General features: G+C 36.9%; 1 protein-coding gene across 1 annotated transcript in view; it reads right to left on the bottom strand.

Moving 5' to 3' along the window:
- Positions 1-23,633, bottom strand: part of CACNA2D3 (calcium voltage-gated channel auxiliary subunit alpha2delta 3) — a 487,274-nt gene that overhangs the window by 269,463 nt on the left and 194,178 nt on the right. Inside the window, exons 6-8 of the mRNA XM_009284485.2 lie at positions 8,290-8,421; positions 6,811-6,871; positions 6,568-6,718 (exon numbers count right to left, since the gene is read on the bottom strand). Of these exons, the coding sequence (XP_009282760.1) occupies positions 6,568-6,718; positions 6,811-6,871; positions 8,290-8,421 (344 nt within the window). The remainder of the gene's footprint in view (positions 1-6,567; positions 6,719-6,810; positions 6,872-8,289; positions 8,422-23,633) is intronic.

Below are 23,633 nucleotides of genomic sequence, written 5' to 3' on the forward strand. Positions count from 1 at the left end.
CAGTACTTAAAGGGGGCTTGTAAAAAAGATGGCGGCAAACTTTTTAGCAGGGCCTGTTGCGACAGGACAAGGGGGAGTAGCTTTAAACTAAAGGGGGGTAGATTTAGACTAGATATAAGGAAGAAATTTTTTACACTGAGGGTGGTGAAGCACTGGCACAGGTTGCCCAGGGAGGTGGTGGATGCCCCATCCCTGGAAACACTCAAGGTCAGGTTGGACAGGGCTCTGAGCAACCTGATCTAGTTGAAGATGTCCCTGCCCACAGCAGGGGGGTTGGACTAGATGACCTTCAGAGGTCCCTTCCAACCCAAACTAGTCTATGATTCTATGAAGTGGAAAAGGGAGAAATTCCACCCCCCTTCCCCACCACCTTATCAGCAATTTGAACTCAGTTCTGCAGCTTTTCTATGACATTTAAAATTTTCTATTTAGTGAAATAGCTTCCTGATCTTGAAGCAAAAGGTTGATTAGTAACTGCTGACTTTGCCAGCAATACCCAGTATAGATCTCTTGTTAATTTACCTCAGTAAAAGCCTGCATTTTGCTTTTCAAGAGTCTTGCATTACCCTGTTCTCTTATATTTCCTAGTGTTGCATAGTTCCATAACCCTGCACATGACATCTTTGCATGTTATAGTTGTAATAGCTGTGATGCAATAGCTGAGAGCACTAATACGTGTGCAATAGCTGCAAATAGCTTGTGTTTTGCTGAAGGAGGGAGGGAGAGAAGTAAAAACCAATTACCTTCCTTTCTGAGCTCCTCTTCTAAAACCTCGGTCTACTTTCAACTCTCTTGTAATTTCAACATTTGATTACATTGATTTTAATTATTATTTTATTTAGTTACATTTATCTGTTTTATTAGTTCACATTATCTTGTCACTCTAGTTATTTCTTTGCACAACATGCATAAAATAAAATGAGTGGGCTAAAGTCTAAACTAGGAGGAACCATACAGCTAGTTAGTTGCTGACCTATATTGTATAATCAGATACTATTCATATTCTGAAAATGTGAGATACATATGGTTCTAGCACATCTACACAAGTAGTTTACATTTACCTTAGTATTTTTCATATTTATCCTTTGTCATATTTAAGCTGTCTGGAGCAAGGTCCACAGAAACAAATTAAATTCACATTTTATTGTGCAACAATACACAGATAAAAGATTTCACGCCATGTTAGGCATACTCAGACATCCAATACAGCCTAACCTAAGATCCACCAGTGAAGCCAATCCAGAAAAGGAACCAAAGGAATTGATATTTCCAAAGTTCCACTAGTGTTACCATGCGCAACAAGTGGCACACAAGCTCAGCCCTCTGCTTGGAGCAATCATGGAGGTTAGCAATTGGCTGCCTTTCTCTTTCTCAGCCTGCTCACACACTAGCTGTACAGAATCTGATTATTCAAAAAGGCTGAAAAGTAAGTTTATCCTTAATCTATTCTATTAGACAACAAGGACTCCAAAGATGAGACTACATAGAAACCATTTATAATGGAAAATTCTACAAATTAAAAACAGGGAACTGTACTACTGTGCTTTGAATTAACAAATACTTTTATTCTAATCAAGTTTGCTAAAATGGTGTGACTAAAGCATTAAAATTAATTTAACATTCTTGGCTTAGTTAATATTTTGTTAATTTAATGTAGAGTTTACATTTTTATAAAAGCATTTTAAAAATTTCAGCATTCGGCAAAATTAGTACTCGTTTTATGATAATATTGTTAATTTAATGCATGACTTGGAATTATACTTCAAAGTGAATTGGAAAAATATGCCTTTTCTCTTGTTGTTGCAGGCATCTCTGTTCACGCACCAGTGAACTGACCTTAAATTTTAACATAGGCAGCACAAAATAGCTCTTGTATTTCAACAATTTTTTGCAATTCAATCATCTAGTCTATCAATTTCAGATAGATTTTGCAACAACCTACCCATGAAAGCTAAAATGGTTTTTAACATTATCCTTTTATGTTTATTCTCTGGAAAGACCTGCACTGAATTCTGCTTTCTGCTATATATACATAAAAAGTTTAAAGTATATTTAGTGAAAAATCAAATGGATATGAAACAACCCAGCTAATGTACTGCTAGTGGCTTTTGGGTTTTGTTCTTTCTTGGCTGGGGTTATTTTTGCTATCTTTCTGCATATTTCTAAGTGTTAATTGAGTTTTTAACGATGTTAGTATGTAGCGACCATAACTCCCATTACAGTTAATGAGAATCCTAAATGTCTTTTTGTGTATGGAATACTGAAATGCATAACAGCAACCTGAAAAGCAAATTGAAAAGCTTTAAAACTTTTTGTACAGTGAAATATTGTAAAGGGAGAATAAAAAACTACTAGAGTTGATGACCACAAATTTTGCACAAATGCTTTTCAGACTTCACTTTTTCATCTGCTAAGTTCTGTTTCCTCTTCTTTCACTGACATAGATACTGACTTCCTCAATGCTCAATTCCTTTCCATCCTTGACCCCCACTGTCAACAGAGCCTTGTATTACACTAGTCCAGCTTCTCTAACCTCATATTCTCTTTTGGCTAACTTTAAAGTGCTCTTCCTTCTTACTGTAACAAACACAAAAGTTTCTCATCTGCTTGTGTAACCCTTCCACTGCCTTCATTCTGGCTGTTGCTCATCTGTAAGTCCTCTCTCACATCTTTCATCACTATTTTCCTTGCATTTCCTTCTTTTGCCTCAAAATGCAGGCATGCTTTAGGGTTCTCCCCTCTTGTCAGAATGAAAGAGAGAGGAGAGAGAGAGAGAAGGGTGCATTTCCTTTTTGCCTCAAAATGCAGGCATGCTTTAGGGTTCTCCCCTCTTGTCAGAATGAAAGAGAGAGAGAGAGGGGGGAGAGAGGGAGGAGGGAGAGAGGAGGGAGAGAGAGGAGAGGAGGGAGAGAGGCAGGGGGGGCAGGGGGGAGAGGGAGGGAGAGACTCCTTAACCTATTTGACCCCTAATTCCTGACCAAGTTCCTCACAGAAGTCTTCTGTTGCAAGTATTAATCCATTAATCACTGTGCGTAATAAAGCCATCCTGACAATCACTCAGGCTCAAAACTTTTGCTTCATCTAGTAAGTGTATTGTTTGTACAGATTTCCCACATAAAGCTCTTATTCTACCTCAAATTTTGGTCTGGGAAGAGAAAGAGGTACTTGGTCATTTGTCTCAGGCTTCCAGATGTCCAGCAGTCCTCACAGAGCAACAATTTGGACAGGCCTTCCAGAAGAACAATCGGTGTGAGCAAGTATCAGCTGTGTGCTATGTGAAGAGTAAGTCTTCAACATTTAGGCACAGCGGATCTATTTTTTCCACACACTGCACAGCTGGCCAGTTCTAGATACAGAGACTTGTTATATATGGACAGATCTATGTTACAAAGGGGATTTCTCATATGGACATATGTGTATCTTACCTTCAAATGAAACCGCTTTCACATCACCAGGCTCTGTCTAAATTATAAAGAGCAAGATAGAATCTCACTCAAACATTTGTCTATAGATAAAAGCTATATAGGATTTTCAGTGCTTTCACACCAAGAAGCCTCTTGCGTGGGCTTTGTTGTCTTGTGTTTTGATCACTGAAACATCCTCTCCAGTCTTGACAAAGATCATTTACCCTGCTGACACTTATTCAGAGCAGTGCTTCAGAAGTATTTTTTGCTGATCATTTAGAACACAGTAACCCTGGCTTTACTGTGTACCCTCGCTATGTCTTCCTCTAATACACCAAATTTTAAAAGGAGTTAATAATCCAGCCCCAGCCTACCTATGCCATTCCTCATTGAAAATTCCAAGCAAACAAATTTTGTGTTTTCTTTACATTACTATTTTTTTGCCTTGTGAGACAGCAAGGATTATATTGTGACACTTAGTCCAAAATAATTCCTTAAAAACTCTTCTTCCAAGATACCTTCAAGGTGACAGGACAGCACTTTACCCACTCATTGCCACTCCTGTCATGGTCTCCTTGTTTTCCCCTGCATTTCTGCAGTACCTCTTTCAATGCAGTGAATAATTTCAGGTTCATATTTGCATAGTAACTAAACCATCAGTGTCCTAATGAAATTAAACAGCTGAGGTGGTAAGAATAAGATCGCATTCTCAGTTGCTATTTCTACTTCTTTCAACAAATAAACGCATGTTCATCCTAAAAGAGAGGAAAGAACCTTCAGATGAAAAAATTACCTCAGACAAATGCTATAATTACCACAGTAATTACGTATCCTTCTAAATATTAAGAATTTCTTATTCTAACCAAACTACATATTAGGTGTAAGCAGGAGAGAGCTGCAGTGGCAACCTGTGTGGGAGAGGGCCATGAACTGCCCTGTGCTGGTCACAGCCGGTTCCAGCTGGCACCAACACCAGTTTGAGCAACCTGTGAGGCGCCAAAACTGCAGCAGCAAGCCTGAGGAGGCTGCAGCATCCTTCACGTAAAGAAGCAGCCATCAGGGGCTGGAAACATTTGGAAACACAGCTGGAACAGTGTCATGCTGAAAGGGGTGCACGTCTGGACACCGTGGTCTGCAGGTGACCCGCACCAGGGCAAGGACACCCCCGAGGGACTGCGGCCATGGGTGACCCAGGCTGAGGTGGGGACACCTCTGAGGAACTGCAGCCCATGGGTGACCCACACTGAAGGGAAAAGCAAAGAGCACGAGAGAAAAACCAGTCAGCAGCAAAGAGCGGCAGTAAGAAACGAACAAGCACAGAGCTACTGACAGAAACCTACACAGGACCTCGACCTCCCACACCGCCCAGCACCTCACCCAGGAGAGGGGAGGGACTGAAAATGGCAGCAAAGGTAAGGGGTGCTGAGACCAGGGCGCAGGGAGGGGAGGTGTTGGACAGAAGTTGAGCCCGGGCAAGGGGGAGGAAAGGCTCAACTGGGTGTTTCTTTCCTTTTCTCAGTCGCTGAATCAGTGATCAGAAGTTTGTGTTAATTGGCAATAAATTATGTAAAAATTCTGTGACTCCATGCTGTTTTACACACAGCTCAGTTCATTTTCAATTAAAGTCTAAATTAAAAAGAAATGACATTTAGTTATTTCATACTTGCTTTTTTTGAAGTATTTACACAGTATTTCTGCTGTATTACTTAGGCAAAATCATTACTTTGGATTCTAGTTACATACATTTTTACATTTTTTTGTTATAGATGAGCCTTTTGGTTTTCCCAAAGTAAAAAACTTCACTTAAAAAAACACTTATTTTTTTTATTCCTACATCATTCACAGTAACCGTCATAACTACTGATAAACACAGAGATTATACACTGAAAAATGGCTGGTCAAGTGTCTTAATAATTACTTAGTTGAAACATTCTTTCAACTTACAAAAGTTATTTCGATTACAGTTAAACATAATTTTTTTGAAGGGCAGTAAACCTTTTTTTTGATACAGTGTGTAATTATGTCTTTCTACTACATGAGTTTCTGCTAATTATGCAATTATCATGCAAGGAGATTAATATGAAAGATATTCTGAACTAACTGCTCACTGTTAAAAATGCAGTAAATGCACATATACTTCAGGCATATATACTTCATTCTCCATACAATCTCAATGATTTGCACTGGTGTCACTGGGGTCATTTATTTTAGTACACAAAGGGCACCTCCCTCGTAGCAAAATAAGGCCAAAATCATCCTTAACATTCAAGAGTTTGAAGACATTTTTACTGTTTATGCATATGATAAAACCACATATTTATAAAGTATTAGCAAAAGAATATCAGCAAAGGAGAATTTATAAAACCACCAATTCCTCCTCTCCCTCTCCCCCTCCCTCCTCCCCCAGCCAAAGCATAGTTTTGATGTCAGTTTTGGACTTTTTAAAGCCATCCTTACCTACATGATTAATCCCATTACTCTTACATACTGTAAAACTATCCTATTGTCATAGATTTAAAACATGTACCTGTACCATGGAAAACTAACTACCATACACAAATAACAGGAACTACTGATCATCTAATTTATAACTGTTAGGAAGCACCAGTAATACCTCTGCATGACTTACACATACATTTCAGATGCACACTGAGGAAAGTATGAACAATGAGGAGCTATGCTGGCATTTTATCACGCCACACAAGCTTCAGCAAAAGCTAAGATCTGGTTCTATTAATTCTTACATATTAACCATTTTGCAACTTGCACTGTACTGAAGAAGCTGTGAGGGGGAAAAAAAAGGGGGGGAGGGGGGATGGGACAGGGGAGGAGGACACACCCCAAAGTTAAAAATTAAGGTAATGTAGAAAGTTCAGGCAAGCTACAAAACAGATTACTATTCTTTGCAACTCCCAAAGTCAAGACAAGTTGTTTAAGGGGTTTCAGATTGCAACTCATAGAAAAACAGTTTGAAAACACTGTCACCTGAAGAAGTTTTCATTGGAAAATCAAAGTATCTGTCCAGTTGGTTCAGATGTCATCTTATATCCATCACCTGCCTGCAACATTTTTCAAGTGTATTGTGTGATGTAAAACATGACAGATAGCAACAAATGATGGAAAAAAAAAAAAAAAAAAAGAAGAAAAATCCTGAGACACTCACAGCAATTATATTGAAGAAGTCATCATCTCCAAGGGTATCCAAAATAGATGAAACTGTCTGTTTTGCAATAGTCAAGCGAAGTCCTTTCATACTGCCACTGACATCTACTAAAATTACCACATCTTTTGGAGAAGTTGCTGCCTGGATGTACCTAAGACAAAAGACAAAACATCTTGTTCTTCCAAATACTGAACTTTTCTTCTTTTCAAATTTCTTAAACACTGGTAGTCATCTATTGCCTACCATTTTCTGTTTCTGCAGTCAAATGCAATGACTCCATTCTCATCAGGTTCCCATTTAATTCCTGTTTAAAAAAAAAAAAGAGATAAAAAGATCAAATTACAACATTTTCACAGTACCTATTCAAAATGTATCTGTGGTATTGGGGCAAAGTGGCACTTAATGGAGTTTCATACTTTAATCTAACGTGAAATGGTGTTATAACATAGGAAATGCTGGAAAAATAATTTAATAAAATAGGGCCACCAGAAACAACATTTTTTTCTCACTCTTTTTTAGCCTACCTTAAGGTGAAAGCCTCTTCAAGTCTACCGTGTTCATCATATGACTGTCACTAAAGTATTGTCACACTTGGTCATTGGTGCTGGCAAGCTTTATCACATGCTTGCCAAGTCCCTTTCAAACCTTGAGCACTTACTACCCATGGCTGATCTCAACAGGTCCTGTTATACTAACTTCTTCACTCACGGGTCATACACCTGATGTTTTGTTCACAGGAAAGGTAATATCTCCCAGTTGTGGGTCAAAAGAAATATGATAAAAACATCTCCAAGCAAAAAAAATTGACAGGGCAAACCTTCCTGCTTTTTACACTCGTTTTCTAGCACAAAACAAGAAACAGCCTTTAAAATAAGGACTGACATTTTTTCTACCCCTGAAGTATCATGGGGCTTGAGAACTGAACTATAATCTAAAACTAACGCAGATGTAGTAGCCATTAATTTCAGTCACTTTCAGACATACAGGCTTACAGCAAACTTGCTCACATTAAACTCAAGACTTCAGACTTAAAAAAACATGGGTTGCTAAACCATGTCAGCCAAAGGAACCGTTCCCACTATGGGCCTGATCCAAAGTTACAGAAGCTGAGGATCAGTTTATTTAGCTTTTTAGTTTATTTAATATGTAGTAAATTTAGTATGTGATTAAACATAAAACTTAATAGGTAACAATATATATTTTAACCTATTTCTATAGAAATAATACAAGTGATCTAATTGCATTTTATTACAACTGTTATGAAAGTAAACTTTAAAACAAGGTTTTGAATCTTTAAATGTGAACATGTCAGGCTAAGTGGAAGTCTAAAAACTGACCAATAAAGTACAATTAAGTCTTACTGTATGCATCGATAGAGCACATTATTTAAGTTCAGTACTATATGAAGGGTCTAATCCTTTTGCGCTCCTTCTCCACAGTCTGTTTAGAAGCTATTTTTCATATGTGGGTATATGTATATCTGAATAGGAATTTATACGAGTACATGCATTATCTTGAGGGCTTCACCTCCAAATGAAAATTGGTAGAAAAAACTTAGAACATTGTAAATGTTAATTAGAAATATCTCTCTCTGAAAACTAGATGAAGTAAAATCAAACCTGGAAGTATCTGTGAAAGTCATGATTTGTGACAATACTCAGTGGAAATTTGGAGCCATAGCATCTTTATTGCATTTTAAGTAAGAACTCATATTCTTCTTACCTGGATATTGTCTGAAAAATCCTTTTGCACTTCCAAAGTACTGCCAGATGAGAGAAGGGTCACGATCAAAATTATCAACAAACACCTTATTTAAAGATTCTGACCAATAAACTCCATTTACAATGGCTGGATCTGGGGGGGCGGAAAAAAACAGAGAAAAGCGATTTTCCCTAAATAGCATCCCTTGAACTCTGTCATCTTCAGCTTATTCAGAACCCAAAAATCTAGTGACTGCAAACTACTGCAGAACATCTTTTGGTTTCCTTTGTCAATTAAGTGATTCAAAATAAATGATACACTTAAATAATGGAAGTATGGTTAAAATACAGAAGAGACACCAAGTACGGTTTTTTAGATAAGTTAAAATTGCTCATTAGACCATCTATCTGGAACTACTGTATCCCTTGTTCTGGAGGACATAAATGAGTGAATCTAATAATAGACTGTTTACTCAATTTACTTTCCCTAAATGCATAGAATGTCTCATGGCAACACTTTTTTTTTTTTTTTTTTTAATAAATCTTCAACTTGGTAAGACCATTCTCACTATATCTGAAATTTCACATGTGGGAACAGAAAGTGAAATAGCTTTTATTTCACACTTGAATGAATTATGATATACGTGCAAACACAAAATCTCATGACAACACTAATCGTTATTTGGAAAACACTGAACCCAGATTTCACAACAAATACCTCATTATTTTTGATTCCCATAGAAAGAGAAATACAAAGCAAATCCTCGATGTTAAAAAGAAATTATTTCTATTTAAAACATCCCCATCTATCAATTCCTAAAAACCCAGGCTGCCCAAGTATGTTTTTAAGATGCAGATTTGGTTAGATAGCGGGAAATCAGAAATAAATGAACATATCTTAAAAAGTTACTCAATTTCAAACTGAATCATCTTTTTGAAAGATGATTAAGACAAACAATTAAGATATACTATATTCCCAATTCAATCTGTATGTGAAGTCAGCAGTACAGAAAGGAAAAAACAGAACTAAAATCACAGATGTATTATTTCATTTGTAAAAGTGTGCATACATGAATACACAGTAACATTTGCTCAAGCATTTGAATAATGCTTCCATTAGCTTGCAAAATAATGTCGCTGTACTGATTTCAGAAGACTGCTTAGAATGTGATTTTAATGGAGTGGAAAAAAGGTGAATTGTTATCTTTCCTTACATTCATCAAGAAAAACAGCAGAAAAAGGGAAATGTCTCAGCTACAAGTCTTTGAATGTTGCTTTCATCTAAATATTTAGGTTGACATAGATGGACTGCTGAAAAAGCAAGGCCAACAAAACAGATGTTGTTTTTAAAACATGTCTCATATAGTTACTTGTTTCTCCTGAAGATGAAATATACATTTAAAATCTGTCCAACCAGACACATATCAAACAAACCAATGTCACTAGTCCAACGGTACTACTTCAGTTTTGCCTAGCTGGCAAAATCCATTGCCCCATTGTTTCCAAGTCTGCAGTTACTCCAAGAACAAGCTGTGATTAAGACATCACTAATTAACTGTCAAGACTGTCTATCCTGGGATCTATCATCAGTTTGTAAAAATATGCTCCTATTTCAGCACCCAAAAATTTTGATCCATTGTTCAGCACTTAGACATTACATGAGAAGTGAAACACTAAAATGAGAATCCTATTCCCAGTCCACTGGAACTTCCCAGTACTAGTTCGAATAGTGTTATCCTGGTTCTGCCTCTATACACAAGTTCTGGTGGAGTATCTGAATCACTAAAAAGCACAGTGGCATTATAGACTCAGCATTACAATATTGAGATAAGGTGATAAGGTTAAGTCATCTTTGAAAAGAGCAACATAGTTCAGAGGGTTGGTTTGGTTTTTTTTTTTTCTTGGAAGTGTTGCTAGAAAAGCCTGTTTAGAGGAAAAACAAGGAACCTTTCCTCAGCCTCTAGAGAACAATAAGCTCTTCATATACCCTTCAATCATCAAGATTAGGGAAAAGCCAAACCAATCAAACAGAATAATTCTATCTTAATTTATATTTAAAATAAACTGTAGTGGTTCTTAGCAACTCACATTTGGATCTCATTCCAAGACTGCACATTGTACCTTAGTATTTTATAATATCATCAGTTCATCAGATGTCTTCTATTCTGGATTCCTCAGAAGTTAATTTTTAGTGCCCTTTCCCAATGAATCTGTGCTATAAGTGCTACTCATATAAGCAGAACCTTCACTCTGCCTCCCAACCCAATGATAATTTTCTTTAAATTCTGTACACACTCCAGCTCCATAAGGTCAACTTTAGTTGTCCACCTATTAAGCTCTAAACTGAATGTGAAATCCTTCCAGTGGCATTTGAAAAAATGTATTTCTATAAAAAAATACATATATAAAGCTACTTTAAAAATTTTCATATTAAAATATCCATGCCACCACAGCAGTGGATTACTTTTTTTAGCCACTTAACATGTTTATATATCTGTACTACAGATTAGAGAACTCCATGGAAATATAATCAGGAATTTTTCCTTGAGCATGATTGGTTGAGTCTGCATTCTGCATTAGGTTGACAACACTAATCGCTAATCATCCAAATGCCGATCACCATAAACATTAATCCAGTGATGAAACTAATAGGAATCTTTTAGCTAAAAGGAGCATTAAGCAGGCATTTTAAATAAGAGGGCACAATTAAAACGTGATCTACGATGACTGGGTTCCTTCAAAATGAAACCCGGTGAGAATTCACTACCTTCCTACACCCTGCATATATATTACATTTGCTGCTTTTTTTACAATATACCAAAAGTTACATTTTATGCATCAACCATTTTTATAAAAAAGCAAATAAGGTCACACTCAGTTTAATCCTTTGAATACAAAGAAAAGTGAAGTCGGGAAAAAATTTATTTAGAGTACAAAACTGCAAGCCTACAGACTTCACGTGGAAATCACGCGTCTTTACTGGCTACTGTATCTTCAGGCAGAACGATTTCAAACCCGAGCTCCTTGTTCTGAATTTGATGATGACTGTTATGTGGATGCATCTCTGTCCACATGCACCATCCTAAATACAACTGAGTTTCTGACCATATATCCTCATTAAAACGTTACACACTCATCTTCTAATTACCTATCTGTTAAGCTTGTAGTTCTGGGCAACTTCCAATTTTAGTAATTACACTAAATTGTTTAAATTGCTGCCATTACTTCATTTAGAAACAGTATTCTTAAGTTTTTATATTACTGGTGAATGTCATCTGCATCCCCAAAATAGCTATATGTCTATAGCTACATATAGTGGTAAATTAATGCTTGTGAATATTCAGAAATTTGGGGAGGGAGAAAAAGAATAAAAGATAAAGCTTAATATAAATGCAAAATCATTAACGTGATGTTAGGGGGCTCAAAGACAATAAGTGTAAATAGCTTCTGCCACCATTCTTGAAACATAATTTCTGCTTTTGCTTCCTGGCAGTAACAGCTAAAATAATTAAAATACTCCCTTTCCCTCACCTTTTAGATGGGCTGGCTTGCAATTGTATGGGATTTTGTTCCACTGCTGTTTGTGTAGTTGTTAACTGTTTCCTACTGATATTTAATATAAAACCAGGCCCCAGGCAAATAGGTACACTGACACAAATCTGAAACATAATTGGCAAAGAACAGTACAAATGCATGTAGCAATTAAGTTGCTGTCACAGATACTGCTGACCCAAAGAAATAGGTCTGAAGTCTCAACAAAGGAAATCAAGGTGTGCAGGCTGAGAGATGAGCAACAGCATGCCAAAGGTTAGCACTGTAATGAAATGTATTTTAAGTCACAGAATCCATAAAAATATCTAGAGTAGAATAAGTCTATGGAACGAAACTAATACATACATGATGCATTTTGCTTTCTTATTATTCCAGCAAGCTTTACAGAAAATAAGGGAGACCACTGAGAAATTCAGTGACTATGAAGAAAATGCAGAATACTTCTCTTTCTTGCCATATTCTGTTTTATTTCCAAGAGAAAATGTTACCAATGATCCTGGGTTTTTTCCCCTATTATATTACCATTGTAATATAATCACTAATTTCTCCTGGAAAGCTGTCAAAGATGCTGGCATCAAAAATGGTGTTCCTTCTTGTAATACCTGATGACCTCAAGGGCAGCCCCTAACATTGCAGAGCAGTAATGTCATACAACAAAGCAGTACAAGCACAGCCTACAGGACCAAGCACTGGAAAAGGAATACAAAATCCAGCATCCTTTTGGCTCAAAGATAGCAACAATATTAGCTTAGTGTTGATGCCACTGACAACATATTTAGTCTGGTCATATTTTAAAGAATAACAAAATCACATACTTTGCTGGGACATACACCAACAATCTAATAATTATACTACTCAACACTAATATGAATGCTTTTCAGGGTGGTCCAACATATTCAAGAGCTGGGGCTGGATGCCAATTTCGGCAACTGCCTTTGCTTTTTTCTCTCTCTTCCCCTCCCTCTGCCTCCACTGGGTAATGTGTATGTATCAGCTCACAGATCAAAGCATGTGGCCATCTGTAGACACAAAAGAAGGTGTTTGTCCATTTTGCTGCATGTCCTGAGAACCATTCACCAATGTCAGAAATCACATTCCCTCCTCATATGTATATGGGGTGGTAAAGACTTCAAGTGCGTGACTGTATAGAGGCATAGCAGTAGGTATTTAGTTGTTTCAGCTTCCAACATTGCCCTAATAACATTCCCCTTCTCCTTTGAAGTGGCAGCAGAACAATTGGAGTATGGCCAGATGTGTTTGTTTATGCTGAGTTTCATGAGTGGGTTTGGGGTTTGGTTGGTTGGGTGGTTTGGTTTTTTTTTGGGAAGTGGCGGGGTGAACAAGGTGGTCTGAGATTCAACTTTAGTTCATTTGAAAGCCAGAATTACAGCTGCAAACTCCTCACTAACACTGTTCTGGGATAGAGATTCACTTCTGACTCTGCTAAGAGCTTGCCACCTAATGAATTATAGAAAATGTCCTGCAGCAAATCAGTGTACCTTTGAGGTCACCCATTTGGCTACCGACCTGGTTTGACCCTGCTTAACTTATCAGATGTAACAGCTAAAAGCAAACAGTATGTGGGCAGATCTGCGAATCGGTTAGAGCAAAGCTCTGGAAACAGAATATAAGCAGGATCTATGAATACAGAGCATTACTTTTTTTTAAAATTAAAGGAGGAACTTGGAGCAAAAGTCAAAGGCTTCACTTACTGTCCATCCCAGGAAGAACTAGAAAGATGCTGCCTTAATAGAGCTGTTGTCACAGAAGCCAGGCACATGGGGCAGTTACACCTATCACTAACACAGCACAGTCTAACAAAATAGGATTGCCTACCCAGCAATTGCTAAGAGGCCTTTAGCTGAGGAGAACTAAGAACTAAAGTCAAAACCCAGGAATCCTGACAGATGATCACTCCATAAATCAATGTGACCACAGATACCAGGATATTTCTGTATTTTCAGAAAAACACACTCATTTCCACATTTTTGCCAGATACGAATTGAAGACTATGAAATGCAAAAGATCGGTAAGAAAATACCACACCACACAACTCTAGGATGCCAGGGTGTGAATGAAAGACAGGGCGAACAACATGAAAAACCACTGCTAGAAACAGTTTTCCAAGTAGGAAAGAGAAAACAAATGCTCAGAACATAGGAATTAACCAAATTGAATAGAGGCCCTATATGCACTGCAATTTCATCACAGAAGCAAAATTAGTCTTGAATACTGAAAAAAAGAGCCAGTTCTGACACATGGCAAGAAGAAATTTCTGCACAGGCTGATGGAACAGTGACTATCACTAACCAGGAAATCTAAACCTCTGCAAGTGGCAGGGCAGGAAAAAGTGTCATGACAAACAATACAGGAAGCCAGTGAAACACACTGCAAATTAGAGGAAAAGAAAGCAAACGTGCTAAATGAAGCCAACTGTGCTGTAAAATGTTTTACGCAGAACATACCAAAAGGGACAATTTTAGCAGAGCTGTTGTCAAAGTGATATATAACAAAGGCAAGGCACAGCCTTGGAAATAAAAGTCATCTTTATGGAAATTTCTCAAGGACAGACCTATTCACAAATCTTTACAAAAGCCGTTTAAAACACAAGACCACGTAAACCTGTAAACTAATGTTTCACGAGAAATGTCTAATTCCTATTGCTCAGATATTCAGAGAGACACAGGATTATAGAAACAGGCCAACTTAGTTACATGACACAGTGCAATAAGGACCAACAAATAATGCTTTGAACAGGAGATGTTAAAGACCTCCTAGTTTTATCAACACATCATGCTTCTTGCATACAACAAATGGAGGCATGAGAACCTTTAGAGAGAAACATTTTAGCATGTAAAATGCATTACAGTCATACTGGGATATAATAAACTAAACCTCTACCGCTATATTCCTGGGAATATCAACATAGTACGAATGTGCAAGTATCAGATAAGACAGCACACTTATCTATCAGCATGACAAGTCTCAAATCAACGGTCCCTTACTGCTGTAGTGCTTTATAATCCTTGTGTAGCACTTCTTCCTTGCACAAAAGACCGTTTGCACAATTTGAGTAGAATGGAAGTTTTACTCAAACAAAAAATAGTTGGAAAAAGCCTCACAGATATGAAAACGTTCAGCTGGTTCAAAACCTCTGAAGCTAGTATTAAAACATACTGAAAACACTGAGCAGATGCACAAATGCATCTTGGGATGAATACACTACAAAATCAGTTATGGATTCTTAAACACTATTTGCTCCTTCAGGAATGTGTCAAATAAAAGCTGCAAGAAAGACACCTAGATAAACAAAGTACAGTGTAAAAATGTCTTTGTAAGTTTTTAGTCAAACAATATTTTGAAACAGTTTATATTCTAGCTAAGCATACTAATATTTGACCAGAAGAGCAAGCCTTCTTTTCTCCTCTTCACACAACACAGATCCAAGAAAAATCAAAGGGTCTGTGTTATGTAGCAAGATGGAGAGACAAATTATTACTGTATTCTAAAATAGTAGACAAAATGAATAAAATGTATCTTTAAACTTCTATTACTCTTTGTCAAATGTCAATCTTCTCCGCTCCATACTAAACAAAAGCTACAATTTTTACATTTGCTATACAACCATTTAATCAAATGTTTTTGCATATTCAATTCTAAAGGTTTTCAGAAACCAGAACTATTACATCGATTACCACTAAGTTTACAGATTAAGAATGCTTTTCCAACATAGTTCATTGAGAAAATGAAGTCTTGAAAAATCTTTAAATAAAGCAAAACAAACTGAAAAACAAATAAAACTCCCCAATGCATTCCTAGCATATAAACTCAGTCCATTAAAAATAATCTTGTATTGAATCACGAGGTTTTTTTCATTAATATATTCCACACTAAAAGATACCCTGGGTACTTTTCTGTTTGCTATTTTAAGTCAGTAACAGAACATATCCTGATTCCCTGATTGCTTTTTCTCATTAATATAATGAAATAAACACAAGTAAGGAAGGTTAGTGCTTTAAAAGAGAACAAACCAATTACAATTCATTTTCATTATTTTTTTAAAGGTATATTACTATGGGAAAAGAGGGAAACAGTTTGCACACCAGAGGCTAATGATGAGCAAAAGCCTACAAAAAATTCTCCACAGACACAGATAGAAAGTGGAAATAACTGCTCTCAAAGAATAATTAAGCATACAATACCAATAACATGTTTAGTGTATAATATATATGTTTACACACACACACACCCCCTGTATATAGCTGTAGACAACAGATGTACAGAGAGTTGTTTGTTGTTGGTTTGGGTTTTTTTGATAGGCTCAAACCTTTCTTCGGGTTACACAGTGATTACACAAAAAGGGAACAGAGCACCAAGAAAACCTCAAAAACAATGTTTTTCCAGACTCAAAATGCAGAGAACAAAGGTAACGAGGAGGACACCTTGTACATTTAAAGTGACTAAATTTCTTTGCACTTGGTGCAAGACAAAGGCAACTGCTTTTGGGACAGAACAGGACAATGATGCCCTACTTGATGTTTCTTAAACCTGCTTGGGTGGAATTTATTCCTATTGCTGCTGAAGGAAAAAGAATCATGAATCTTTTTGCAGACACACGCATGAAATAAATAATACCTGGCTTTGGGCACTAACTTCTGCTCCAAGTAGGAAACCGATCCACAAGGTCACAAAAAAACACTTCAGTTTGACAAAAAGGAGGAATTATGTTTATAAATTAGTTTTGGAGAAAGTGAATTTCAAACTTTTATTAAATTTTAAAAATGTATGTCTAAATGATAATTCATACCATTCCCTTTTTATCCTGCAATATAACATACATTTCATGTAAGAACTTTTCACCATTGCATTCCAGACTGACCTTTCAAACAAGCAATATGTTACCGACACAGCTTTAAAAACCAAATGCAGCTGGATGAGGCAACACTAAGCTAGTCCAACATGTTTAGCTGTCTCCTTACTGGTTCTGCAGTTGTGACTGTCTGGGGACAGATTCCATAACTTCAGTGCTGAAATGCTTAACTTTTCTTTTTCATTCAGTGATGCTAATTGTAAACAGGTAAGAAGAGAACTTGCTTCACCTTAAGGGATGCTTGGGTAAAGTAGGTAATCCCTAGGATAATAAAAAATGAAGCTGAAATAACTTAATTAGACTTCTTTTCAGGTAAGCACCCCAAACACAACATGCCTCCAAATCAGAGATGTTGAGAGTATGGACAGTAATAGTGCTTGGGTTAAAACTAGTTAAAAAGTCTCCGTTAATTGTAGATTAAAATGTACTCTCTTCAAGTTCAGTAAATTCACTCCGATTCAAAGAAAGGTTGCCATTGTCTTGCTTGTTCTTCATACTCTCAGCCTACTGATGCTTTTGCATTTCATTTACTTCATTCTTGAAAATTTCGTCTTTGTAGTCCACACTCCTTCCCTACAGTTCAAAGGGTTCACATGCCATTTCTCTCATCGGCCATTCCAATATAACATCCCTCAAAATAAAACAGGTGAGTTGCAGCAAGTGAGGACAAAATTCAGTTTGAACATGCAAACCTGAGACATTTTCTAGAGGTACTCAGTGGGACCCAGTGTGAACTTACGCTCATGGAACTTGAGGCAACAGACCTCCCTGCATTCACACTGAGCCCACTTACACATATACCCAGGTACGTGCAGTGCAGGACCATACTGAGATACCAATTCCAGTGCTGGAAGTCACAGAGCTGAACTAGCATGGCAGCAAGCATGAGCTAATGAGGAGCCTTATAGCAGGATTCATTATCTGCAACTCCACACTCTGCAGTAGCCTTTTAATGCTCTCAGTTGAGCTCCAATGCGTGCTGAGGATATGCTTTTGTACATTCCTATATGAGTTACCTAGTACCCAGGCCCAAGTGGACAGGAATAACAGGATTAAACAGCTGCTGCTTCCAACCCTTCACAATGACAGCTAAAACGGTAGCTCCACAGCTTCTAATCAGTCATCAGAGAAGTTAATACTCATCAGAGACAGTAATACAGATAAAGGAAAGATAAAAGAGGAGACAGAATAATTTTCTACCATTATAGGCCAATGGTAAATTATTGTCACTTTCTTGCCCCTGGAAGCAACAAGGAAGTAGGGGAGGCATCATGATTAACAGAGGTGTCTCAGGTCAAAAAGCCTCTTAATATTATACCTGAGAGAGTCTGCATTAACAAACCTTCACTGGTTCACATTTGTCAGAAGACAAAGCCCAACCCCAAGTAACTAAGCAACAGCTGCTGAGTAAGGAGTGGTAGAGAATAGGGCTTTTTAGAGGAAAAACTTAATGTTACCGTGTAGCCTGTATCTGACATCTAGTTGCCATGGTGATGTGGATGTATTAGGAAACACACAGATTAGATCCACAGCCAGAGACAGACAGACTAGGATACAAGAAAGATAAAGCACAGTACGCCCCTTACATGGTGATGCCAACATTTCCAAAAGGCTTGCTGTTAAAGACAGAGAATTGAAAAAAGAAAAAAAAAAAAATCTGCGAAGCTAAAGCCCTTTGCAAGAACAAAGCAGCAGCCTGAGTAGACTCTAGGAATTGGATCTGAGGCAGAATTTGAGCAAAACCAGATGGAACAAGTGGAGAAGTCTGGGCATCTTTGTCCAAGAGCCAGTAAGAGTTAAAACAAAGAAATATGGGAAGACAGGAAATTCTCTGCAACCTTGACTAAGTTAGACTAAGAAAGTTCCTTTTAAATTAAACAATGACCAAAGTTAGGAAGACAGTGCAAACACTGTCCTACAGATCTTAAAATGTGAAGACAAACAATTCAGGGAAGGATTTCAAAATACAAATATAGTGGTCCAGGACAATATGTGGCCATAACTATTTAAATAACAACTCCAGAATGTTGAATTTTCAGAAGCATAGTCCATAAAATCATATACGACAGTGACAGACAAGATTTTATTTCTTAATTTCACACCTTGCAGGAAAAGGGTTTTACATATCTGCTAGCTGCAGATTATAATCTTTCTGCATCACTTCAGAAATGAATTTTTTTGGTTCTAATATTCTAGAAAATAGGTAATCTCAATTTTGACAGCCACTTGGAAGGCATTGATAGGAAAATATGACTGAACGATATTCATAGCTCTTTTTAAGTACCAAATTGAAAAAAACTCAATCAAAAAATGGTTGTGGTTCACCACGTTTCAATATCTTTTAGAGAAGGCTCTATTACATGCAGCAGATTTTTTTCCTATGCAAGCAAAACTTTTGATTAGAGTCTGCATTTATTGACTTGTAGTGCATAAACTCATCTTTTAACATCCAGTGAAAATCATGCAATGGAAATGCTATTTGACACAGGTGATATTCTTTACCAGTCTCTAAATTGTTCAAGCAAAACTTAAAGATAATTTGTGAAGTCTAAGTCTAAGATCTACTTCTGCAATGTTTCCAGCATTCAAGAAGTAAACATGGTAAACAGAAAAGCATAGACTAGACCTGATGCTTTTGTTACTAAAGACACCGAGTTCAGAATTATTCAAAGCTGTATTGCATTTACACTGTTTGTAAATAATTTCTTAACGTATTAGTGATTATGAAGACAGAAAGATAGGAAGTAAGGAAACAACTGCAAGAAAAGAAAGAAAACATCTTGTGATAGGACAAGGGGTAATGGTTTTAAACTAAAAGCAGGAAGATTTAGACTAGATATAAGGAAGATATTTTTTACACCAAGGGTGGTGAAACACTGGCACAGGTTGCCCAGAGAGGTGGTGGATGCCCCATCCCTGGAAACACTCAAGGTCAGGTTGGACGGGGCTCTGAGCAACCTGATCTAGTTGAAGATGTCCCTGCCCACGGCAGGGGGGTTGGACCAGATGACCTTCAAAACGTCCCTTCCAACCCAAACTATTCTATGATTCTATGATCCACAACCCAGAAAATCATGAGAGCACACAAATAATTGATTGCCAACTTTCCATAGTAGTAATAATAATAATCGTAACACAAAGCTTTTAAACAAAGGTTTAAGTCACATGATAAAATCTATACTTTCAACACCCCCCAGCCAGTAAATGATAGGTGACAAGAGAAACAGAGAAAGGCATAAAAGACAGTATACGTGCTACAAATAATCGTGCCATGAGCAAAGCTGTAAGAGAAAGAGATAAAGCCTATTTCTGCTGAAGAGTATCACAAGCTTGTAAAAAAAAAAAAAAGACCAAATCAAATATACTAAGTCATGGAAGAATGCTAAATATGGGCTCTCCACATGGAAAGCAATTGAATTGTGAAAATAATGAGAGCAATAATAAAAATTGAATTGAAATCCATAGGAAAATATACTATATTTATAGTCATCTTGTCTCTGAAATAAGTGAAGTCCAAATATACTTCAAGACTTGTAAGATACTTTTTAATCACTTCCTTGATAAATCCATATTTACTCAGAGCAATCACTGTTACAGAGTCAAAACAGTTGCTAATACTTCAATGGATTTCAAATCCAATGGCGTGGAATTAGTCTCAGTGTGGTATTAATTTAAGGAACAATGAATTTAGACTATTATTAATGAAGAATTCTGTATCTTTTTACATATTATTGAACTTTTAATTGTATTTTACATTCATGAACCATTTTGTAAAAATGCTGATGACACAGCTTGAGACTCTCAGCAACATATTGTATGCCTTATGTTTGTTAGTTGAGTTGACATAAAGCATACCTCCTGTTGACAGAAATGCTTGGAAATATTCATGGACTTCACCATCCATCACAAAAAAACTCTGCAGTTATGGAAAGCACTGATAAAATCCCTTCCTGTACTTCAAAAACACCAGAACAGCAACTATACCACAGTATGAGGATGGAAAGAACAGACGGAAGACACTCAGACAGACTTCTCTAAGTTAAATTTGTAATATTGCTTTTATTTTCCAAAGCAGCAGATTAACTCTTGGACTGTATAACACTGATCATCAAATTTTATTTTCTGTCTTGGTTCTTCTGCTCTGTCAGTAAAGACACAGCAACATCTTGCACTAAGGCTACTACTTCATTATCTAAATATACCTGGATAGATATCTGACAATCTGCAATCCAGTGTCATCTTTTTCTTTTTTCTCTTTTTTTTTTTTAAACACCTCAAACAAAAAGGATTTGGAGAAATTAATTTTTCACCTACCCATGCCCACACTATTCTCCAGCTTCCTTAAAAAAAGGATCTTCCCCATAACATGCCTATATTTCCTAATTTAACAGAGAACCAGGCCCGATGATGTAAAAATGTAAAAGTAGTTTACTAAGGCACCTGACAATTTATGATAGCAGAGATTTTTATAAGCTAAACAGCCTCTGGGCTGCTGACAGGTATTTGCCAAAGACCAGCCAATCTGATAATAAGAAAAAACTCTTCCTAGTGCCAAAACACCAACTAGCAGAATGCACACATCACAGTCTAATGTCAGGGGTAGGAAAGAGGGAACTGTTATTAAGGAGACATTTTTAAAAGTCAATTATGATTATTTGTTTTAAATCATATTGCTCACCCGCTCCCTTCTCAAATACATAATAGTAGGGAATGAAGCCTTAGTCAATTACAAAATTCACAAAAACATGACTGTGACCCCAAAATGTATTTCCAAATCATGTGGCAGTACTATGAAATATAATTTGCTTGATGTAACAAAGGATGGGAAAATTCAGTCTTTTATACTGGTAGACATTATGAAACGTCAGACAAAGTTGCAGGAAAATGCTAAGAGGAAGGTATTCGGTATAAATAATGTCAACATTAAAAAGAAATCAGTGTAAGTGCTGTGCTAAAAGTTCATATAGCTTCCTTAATTTAAAACGTACTCATATAAGGAAAATGTTGAAACATGGTTCAATACTATAAGCCCCATTCTCCATTATAAATGAAAGCTGGAGAGTAACTTTCCAGACCCAACACTTCTGAGGAAATTTTATGCTTTATTTTGACATATCATTACTGAAATCGGTAATTGATTCTAACATATTTTCTTCTCCCTGCACAGAGCATACTTCCTCCCTGAAGCGGAGCCCATCGCCTTTTAGATGAGGCAGTTATTGATATCAAGTTTCTAAAAAAGTAAAATGCATTTGAATAACTATCTGCACATGCCCAGACACTCATATTTTAATTCAGCTTGAGCAACAAGTAGGAAAGCAGGAAGGTGCTTCAAAGTGCCTTCCTGAATCAGAACGCCATTTATGGAAGTTAGTTATTATTGTAGACTTTACTGCATGTAGTCATGTTAATATGCTCCTTTTGTGCATTACCCACTACATCTTGCTTTTCCACATACCAATCATCATTTCACCTCGGGCACTTCAAAGACAGTAATCAATTCTTTTCACAGAGTCTAACAGTTCTTCCAAGCTAAGAGTAGACACTTCCCGGTTTAAACTAATTTGAACAGACATCATTGTAAATCAAACTAGGAAGAAAAATTTCCAAAACTGAGTCAGTTCAGAACAAGCGTATTCCTTTGTACCAGCATGGTGCTTCTGCTTGTGTGCACCCAGAATGACTGGCATTTAAGTATTTATGCTATATTCACCCCAGGACTTTACCAGGAGTAAAGCACAAAGAGCCCAAGCTGAAAGATGTAGATGTCAGTTCCACAGAACTTCAAAGCATAGGCTTCAATCTCGCCACACAGAGCACAATAGTTCAGCAAGCGTTATAATTTTAAGACGATGAAAATCAGTGGAACATAACGGTTTGTGGGGAGGTGGCATGCACTTGGTGCTGTGCTGCAGAGCACCAGATTGCTGAGCCAGGTCTAAAACTCTCCAATAGTCACAGAGTTTAAAATGAGAAACTGTGCCTAAGGCTATACAATGGAATCCCACTGGAAACAAACTACAGGAAAACAAGCAAGCACTAAAATACCGGTGTACAAAACTATCATGTCTCTTAAAAGCTATATGTTGTATGCTGTACAATGGAAGACAGTGCAGAGCTGCAATCCAGCTATCTCTGGATGGGAAGCAAAACAGAGACATTAACCTTGTGCTGCACCTTAATAAATTAAAATTCTTCTGATCCGGGACTTGGTAACTTAGTTGCAGAACCACGGTCACAAAACTATCTTGCATCCATAATATTTCCATGCAATAGTCCAGTGAATCATGCTTATATGTCAACATCCTTTGGGGTAAGAACAGACTGCACAACTCTCCACCATGTAGCATAGATGTTCCTATGTGCCTTTTCCTCTGACATTTACTAGTAATGAAAACAAAAATACATTTAAAATAATTAGAGCACTTGGAATTTGAAAATCTATTGTGTATCTGGTAGTAAGTTTGGACTCTTTCCTCAATGACTTTTAATAAATACAAAAAACTCAATGGATAACTAAGTCTTGCAAAGCTGTAGAATGCATTTAATTCCAGCGTCAGCTGTGTTAATAGGATGAAGGTTTATCCTCTAGGAAATATTCCTCCATTATAAAACTCAGCAAGTAAAACAAGATAATATATAGTAAACTAGAAATGACAGCAAAGGAAAAAACTCCCATTAGTTTAAATCAACTTATGTAAGCCTACTTCCTTTCTATTGCCAAGAGAAATTATTTTTCTTCTTTTTTTTTTTTATGAAGGTTTATCCTCTAGGAAATATTCCTCCATTATAAAACTCAGCAAGTAAAACAAGATAATATATAGTAAACTAGAAATGACAGCAAAGGAAAAAACTCCCATTAGTTTAAATCAACTTATGTAAGCCTACTTCCTTTCTATTGCCAAGAGAAATTATTTTTCTTCTTTTTTTTTTTTAAAGGCAAA

Source organism: Aptenodytes forsteri, unplaced genomic scaffold, assembly GCF_000699145.1.
Source record: "Aptenodytes forsteri isolate BGI_AS27 unplaced genomic scaffold, ASM69914v1 Scaffold53, whole genome shotgun sequence".
Taxonomy (NCBI): Eukaryota; Metazoa; Chordata; class Aves; order Sphenisciformes; family Spheniscidae; genus Aptenodytes; species Aptenodytes forsteri.